Source organism: Sinocyclocheilus rhinocerous, unplaced genomic scaffold, assembly GCF_001515625.1.
Source record: "Sinocyclocheilus rhinocerous isolate Xijiao unplaced genomic scaffold, SAMN03320098_v1.1 scaffold1191, whole genome shotgun sequence".
Classification (NCBI taxonomy): Eukaryota; Metazoa; Chordata; class Actinopteri; order Cypriniformes; family Cyprinidae; genus Sinocyclocheilus; species Sinocyclocheilus rhinocerous.
In genome coordinates this window covers 534456-542343 of record NW_015636560.1, presented here as the reverse complement: position 1 = coordinate 542343, position 7888 = coordinate 534456, and the positions used below count along the sequence as shown (strand labels likewise).

General features: G+C 36.5%; 1 protein-coding gene across 1 annotated transcript in view; it reads right to left on the bottom strand.

Moving 5' to 3' along the window:
* Nucleotides 1–355: 355 nt before the first annotated feature.
* LOC107747928 (interferon-induced protein 44-like) overlaps nt 356–7888 on the bottom strand; it is a 15849-nt gene continuing 8316 nt past the window's right edge. The window contains exons 6-8 of the mRNA XM_016562539.1: nt 4057–4228; nt 708–808; nt 356–602 (exon numbers count right to left, since the gene is read on the bottom strand). Coding sequence (XP_016418025.1) covers nt 435–602; nt 708–808; nt 4057–4228 — 441 coding nt within the window. The 3' untranslated portion in view covers nt 356–434. The remainder of the gene's footprint in view (nt 603–707; nt 809–4056; nt 4229–7888) is intronic.

Here is a 7888-nt window from a genome sequence, read left to right as displayed (position 1 = left end):
GACAAAAGTGTACTTAGTCACGTAATCCATTACATTACACATTTTAGGTAATATAATTGGACTACTTTTTGATTACTTTTAGATTGCGTTTGACCTACTTTGTTTATCACATTGATTTAAATAGGGTAATCTTGTCACATATTGATATATAAATACATACAGTATAGAAAGTATATATATATATATATACACTTTTTTTTTTTTTTGAAGTACCTCTGAAATTGTAATGCTTTAATCAGGGGGTTCTCGACTCTGACACTCGAGGTCCACTATTTCCTGCAGAGTTTAGCTCCAACCATTATCAAACACACCTGAACAAAATAATCACGGTCTTCAGGATCACTAGAAAGTTACAGGCAGGCAGGTTTGATCGAGACTGGAGCAAAACTCTGCAGGAAAGTGGATCTGGACAGCCAGAGTTGAGAAGCTCTGCTTTAATCGCTGTCGTCTTGAAAGTACAGATTCACATATTGTAAGATATGATCAACAGCTTTGAGCAGCAGAATATCAGTGTTTTCACCCAGATCCAGCTCTGAGCAGTAGTTCTTCACTGGGACGATGTAGGATGTGGCCATTCCCAGCAGCTCTCCAGCCTTCACCATCTAAGAGAGATCAGTAAAGACAGAAGGAATCGTGTGACGCTCAAACAGCAGAACATGGCAAAGTGAAGCATTCAGATGTAAACATTATAATCAAGCATGACATACCGCCTGCTGAATGGCCTTGCTCTTGTAAACCTTGGTAATGTCACTTCCGGTAGCGTTACAAACCTGGTCCACATGGGTCAGTAACGCCACCTGGTGTACACCTGCAATCCAGACAGTGATATTAGATTTTTCACAGTTCTACCCCCGGTTTCACAGGCAAGGCAAATGTGATTCTGAGCTGTTTCAATTGAAAGAAACTTACACTAACAGCTCTTAAAATATGTCAGTGCCTTTGTTTTGTCTCAAGATGCACACCACTGATGTTTTTTTTTCTAAGGCACCTTTATTAAAAACTACTTAAATGTCCTAATTCAACTATTGCCTAATCCTGGCTTAACCTAAGCCCTGTCTGTGAAACCAGGCCATAGATTCTTAATAATAATAATATATACTAGAGGTGTAACGGTACACGTATTCGTGCCGAAAATTTTCGGTCTTTACGTGTTCGAATCATGAATTTTTTTCAGGAAATTCAGACAATGCCGTTTTGGCGCTCTTTGATGTGGCGTGACAGATCTCTGTATAGAAGACTCAGCTCTGACGGCAGCATGGAGCGCGAGTGAGCGAGATCATCCCTTCCTCTTTATACTACTAGTTTTAACGTGAAATAAACATGAATGAACATCTCATGCCTCATGTAATCATCAGTGTCTACAGCTCGTCAGTTTCCTAGAGAAATGAAGTCTAGAGAAGAGCATTTTGAGAAATATTAGACTATACTCATTATATTTTACTTTACCTGATAGTGATGCCTTAATTATTTAATGTACGTTTTAAATAAATCTTTTAGGAAACAAGCCACTGTGTAAATTATTATATTTCAACAAGAAATAGAATTTAAAGGTTAATTTAAAAACTGCATTATGTGCAATTTACATGTTTGCATACAATTTTTTTTTTTTTTATTTGAGTGCTGATTATTATAGTTAAAAATAAATAGTCATTTAAGTTTGGGCTCTGTTGTTAATTGTAACCTTATAGTAATTTACAAGGGATACCTATGATTTAGAGCAGAAGCTGAGGTAGATTTTTATCCTTAAGAAAATATTAATTATAATTGAATGTATTTAATAAAAGAGCAATTTATTCAGTAAACCATTGTTTAATTAAAAAAAGTTTAGTTTTTTCCCTCCTGCTGTACCGAAACCATACTGAACCGTGACGTCAAAACCGAGGTACGTACCGAACCGTCGTGTTTGTGTACCGTTACACCCCTAATATATACAGTATGAAACAAAGCTAAAGACTATTAAGTGAAGCATCAAAGACCTGTTCACACCAAAAACGATAACTATAAATAAACTATAACGATTAAGATATTTCTCTTTAAAATACTTTTTTGTTCTGTTCATCCCATTTTTATTGTGAGAACGCTTTCTTTGGAAGTAAGTGTTGCACATATGATTCATGCTTCAAACATAACTCACCTAAGTTGCTAATGTGTTCTCTTAACTGCTGGAAAGTCGCGCCAAAGCTTTTGGCGTAGGAACCGACTTTTGAGCCGTCTATCACAAACACCACACAGTGCACTTTATCATTAGTGCTCGGTTTCTTTAAGAAGCCCACAGTCTCTGCTCCAATCGGCTGCTCAGGGCTAAACTGCAGTGGCAAAGCAATGTTTTACTGGAATACAGTAGTAACTGTACTGTTAACAACTACACATTTTGTCAACATTGAGTTATGAGTTCACTGTAAAATACTTGTAATTTTCGGTAATTTACCAGGCCATAGATTCTTAATAATAATATATACTAGAGGTGTAACGGTACACGTATTCGTGCCGAAAATTTTCGGTAATTTACCAGGCCATAGATTCTTAATAATAATATATACTAGAGGTGTAACGGTACACGTATTCGTGCCGAAAAGTTTCGGTAATTTACCAGGCCACAGATTCTTAATAATAATATATACTTGAGGTGTAACGGTACACGTATTCGTGCCGAAAATTTTCGGTAATTTACCAGGCCATAGATTCTTAATAATAATATATACTAGAGGTGTAACGGTACACGTATTCGTGCCGAAAATTTTCGGTAATTTACCAGGCCATAGATTCTTAATAATAATATATACTAGAGGTGTAACGGTACACGTATTCGTGCCGAAAATTTTCGGTAATTTACCAGGCCATAGATTCTTAATAATAATATATACTAGAGGTGTAACGGTACACGTATTCGTGCCGAAAATTTTCGGTAATTTACCAGGCCATAGATTCTTAATAATAATATATACTAGAGGTGTAACGGTACACGTATTCGTGCCGAAAATTTTCGGTAATTTACCAGGCCATAGATTCTTAATAATAATATATACTAGAGGTGTAACGGTACACGTATTCGTGCCGAAAATTTTCGGTCTTTACGTGTTCGAATCATGAATTTTTTTCAGGAAATTCAGACAATGCCGTTTTGGCGCTCTTTGATGTGGCGTGACAGATCTCTGTATAGAAGACTCAGCTCTGACGGCAGCATGGAGCGCGAGTGAGCGAGATCATCCCTTCCTCTTTATACTACTAGTTTTAACGTGAAATAAACATGAATGAACATCTCATGCCTCATGTAATCATCAGTGTCTACAGCTCGTCAGTTTCCTAGAGAAATGAAGTCTAGAGAAGAGCAAAATATTAGACTATATACTCATTATATTTTACTTTACCTGATAGTGATGCCTTAATTATTTAATGTACGTTTTAAATAAATCTTTTAGGAAAAAAGCCACTGTGTAAATTATTATATTTCAACAAGAAATAGAATTTAAAGGTTAATTTAAAAACTGCATTATGTGCAATTTACATGTTTGCATACAATTTTTTTTTTTTTTATTTGAGTGCTGATTATTATAGTTAAAAATAAATAGTCATTTAAGTTTGGGCTCTGTTGTTAATTGTAACCTTATAGTAATTTACAAGGGATACCTATGATTTAGAGCAGAAGCTGAGGTAGATTTTTATCCTTAAGAAAATATTAATTATAATTGAATGTATTTAATAAAAGAGCAATTTATTCAGTAAACCATTGTTTAATTAAAAAAAGTTTAGTTTTTTCCCTCCTGCTGTACCGAAACCATACTGAACCGTGACGTCAAAACCGAGGTACGTACCGAACCGTCGTGTTTGTGTACCGTTACACCCCTAATATATACAGTATGAAACAAAGCTAAAGACTATTAAGTGAAGCATCAAAGACCTGTTCACACCAAAAACGATAACTATAAATAAACTATAACGATTAAGATATTTCTCTTTAAAATACTTTTTTGTTCTGTTCATCCCATTTTTATTGTGAGAACGCTTTCTTTGGAAGTAAGTGTTGCACATATGATTCATGCTTCAAACATAACTCACCTAAGTTGCTAATGTGTTCTCTTAACTGCTGGAAAGTCGCGCCAAAGCTTTTGGCGTAGGAACCGACTTTTGAGCCGTCTATCACAAACACCACACAGTGCACTTTATCATTAGTGCTCGGTTTCTTTAAGAAGCCCACAGTCTCTGCTCCAATCGGCTGCTCAGGGCTAAACTGCAGTGGCAAAGCAATGTTTTACTGGAATACAGTAGTAACTGTACTGTTAACAACTACACATTTTGTCAACATTGAGTTATGAGTTCACTGTAAAATACTTGTAATTTTAATATAAAAAGTAATGTTCTACAGTACAGTAAAAGCTTGTTAATTGATAACTATCATGCAAACAGTTACATTTCAAAAGATAATGAAATTTGTCTGTAAAATACTGTAAAAAATGTGTACTTCGTTACTTTCTAAAATATTGTAACTCTTATGTTTTAAAAATATGAATCACCTTATAATTCCCAGAATGACACATTACAGTATGCCTGTTTTTTTTATGTAAATGGTTACTTTCTTTTCTTTAATAATTATGGGCACTCATATGTTCTATGTTACATTTTATGTTATTTAGTTCATGGGTTTTTATACTGGGCAGAAGTGCATTTGAGGTGAAATATTTAAGATTTTAATTAAATTAATATCTTATTGTCATTGTTTTTATGTTCACATTCACTAAATTTAATATTCATTAAAAGCCAATTATTTAAATTTGGAAACAATTATTTGTCTTAATATTACTACATTTGATATTTTCTGATAATTCGCTGTGAACCCACTATTTCCTAAGAATGTGTCGATTAATGTAGACTGGCGTTGTTCTAATTACTTCGTTTAATAATAAAGAAGTTTAGCAGCCAAACTTTAGCTGTGGGCACGATTTGCTTGCATAAGTGTTTTTGTATTTTATGTCATTATTATAAGAACGGATTGGAGCACAATATTATTGTTTTATGTAAAGGTGCTTTGTCAATGGTAGCGTTCGCTAACTTGCTCAAGGACTCTTCTCTGTGCCAATCACAGCAGGCTTGGCCAGCTGACCAATCAGAGCAGAGTAGGTTTATCGAAGGGAGGGGTTTGCTCCGAACTTGCTTGGAACGAATTGTTTCGAAATCATTGGCAAATGACTCTAATATTAAATGTATATTCTGAGAAAATTACAATGTTTTCTGACCTTAGATGCATTTAAACCTGTTGTAGCTCCACACAATATTAGGACACTTTAAAATACCATATGACCTGCTCTTTAAGTTTAGATTTGAATAATAATATTATTCAATTTAATAGTATATAAGTTTATGAACTGTAAAATATACAGGCACATGCATGGGCCCTTCACACCAAAGACGATAATGATAACTATAATGATAACTATATTAGAGAAAAAAAGAAAAAGTATAAAAAGCTAGATGCCGCTGGAGACATAGAAGAACGAATGGATTCCTGTTTGAGAGCCTTCTCTATGTACTCCTCCATGGCCTTCTGTTCCCGGATGGACAGTGGGTAAATATGGCCTTTGGGTAGTGTGGCCCCAGGCAGCAGGTCGATGACACAGTCCCATGGCCAATGAGGTGGTAATTCTGTGGCGGCCTGTTTGCTGAACACATCCTGGAACGCCCGGTAGTTTAGTGGAATTGCAGGAGTGTTGGAGGTTTCTGGACTCTCAATCGAAGTGGAGCAGAGGGTTACTTTTCTCGGCTGAGAAGATAAAGGATGTGTGGGTGGCTTGTGAACAGACGACACACAGTTCTGGAAACAGTAGTCACTCCATTGGACGATCTCACCAGTGTTCCACTTCACATTAGGGGAGTGCTGAGTTAACCACCGGCGTCCCAGGATGACTTCGGCAGTCACACCCCCACCTTATATTAAGTGGTTGTTGACAGGTTTTGACCACCATCATATGGTGCATTCCAAACGGGATATATCGCCCTCCGAGGGGCACTTCGGAGTGAAAACAATCATGGCCGCCATATTGAAGGGTCGTTCCAAACCGAAGTGCTCAAAACTGGCCACTTCAAAGGGCCCTTCGGAATGAAGGATTTCAAAGGGTACGACTGATGGACACTTCGACCCCCCATGATACTTTGTGGGGCTGCAACTAACGATTATTTTGATAATCAATTAGTTGGCCGAAATTTTTTTTTGATTAATCGATTAATCAGATAAAAAAAGCCCAATTTTCTTTTTTGTTTTTTTTATTGACAAAAAAACACACTATTCCACATTCTGCCCAATGTCCTTCAAACAAACGTGCCAACTGAATGCTATGAAAACATACAATGCTTAATTTATTAGACCACCTGTCATAATAAAGAGAAAACACAAATATTTTAGGAATCTGTCAAAAAATTGTTTAAATCTAAAAATGTTAATGCAATTTATTGGGCAAATAACAAACTGAAACAAATAAATAGTATTTATTTACATAATAACAAAAATGGCCTCTCATAACATTCCTATGCCTTTCATAACAGCTTGCATTCTTGCTGCCATTGTTTAGGTACTTTTTGACTGTAATTGGGCATCTGGAAAAAACACTATAAAGTGCTTGACTATTTTTTCTGCCTTTCTTTCATAGACAACAGCAATAATCATATTATAGCATTAGAAATAGCCTACTGTTACTAAAGAGCGTACACAAATTGAAGGTCTAACCACAGAAAGCGAAAAAATGATTTTGGTAATCACCAATACTTTTAGTTTAGAGTAGCAGTGGCACAAAGCTTACCTCATTTGTTAAAAACCTTACATAAATTTTGTTTTAATAAATTTGTTAAGCACTGTATAGTGAATAGTTTAAATCTCTACATTAAAAATTTAAATAATAATAAAGATAATAAAGACGAATAAAATCACAAACTCAGTGTTGACCAACAGGTGAGAGTAATGTTCTGCAGGAACACATTCACTTTGATCACAATCACGTCTTACTGTCATTTCTTTATCCTATAAAAGACGGTTATGAATGAATGAATGATGCACTTATATAGCGCTTTTATGGTTCACATCCTTCTCCCGCAGCATCTCATTCTGTTTCCTCCACTATTGTTAGATGCATTTTGTAATTCAGTGCTTTAATTTGACGCGGCCAGCTGAAGTTAGACGTGCACTGTGGGCAGACCCGACTAATCGTTGTTGCAGCCCTAATTCTTTGCACTGATTCTTTCCATGATGACGGCGCCTCCATATGGGCACGGGATATTGACGCAGAAGGACACTTTAAGGAACAGTTGTTTGGTCCCCTACCCCCTTCAACCCTTCAAAGCTCTCACTCTGGAGGGTAAACCCTTTGAAGGGATTAGGGCATTAGGGCCCTTCCGAATGGAACGCAGGGATAGTCACTTAGGCCCCGTCCACACGGAGACGCGTTTAGCTGTATAGCATAAATTTTGTATCGTATAGGCGTTTCGTGCAGACGGATCCGGCGTTTTGGGAGAGTGAAACTGATATTTTTTTAAACCGGGTCTCAGAGTGGATAAATCTGAAAACGCCGCCCTTGCGTTTTCGTGTGGACAGCGAATCTGTATATTTTCTGAAACGATGACGTCATCAGCCCACGTCTCGCCCCTAGTCAGACACCGCTACGCCACGTAACAGCAACAAAAACATGAACAAACACTGAACCATTGTCTTTTTATTAACTAACATTAACACAGATTAATACATGTATTGTTCCATGTTCGTTTGTATACCGCGCGCAAGGTTTATGCGCATAGTCCAAGTCTTCTTCTCCGTTTTTAGTGCATCTCTGTGGCAGAATTATAGCGCCACATACTGGTCTGGCATGTATACTACATCGTTTTGTGTCGGTTTTTTCTTGAGACAAGG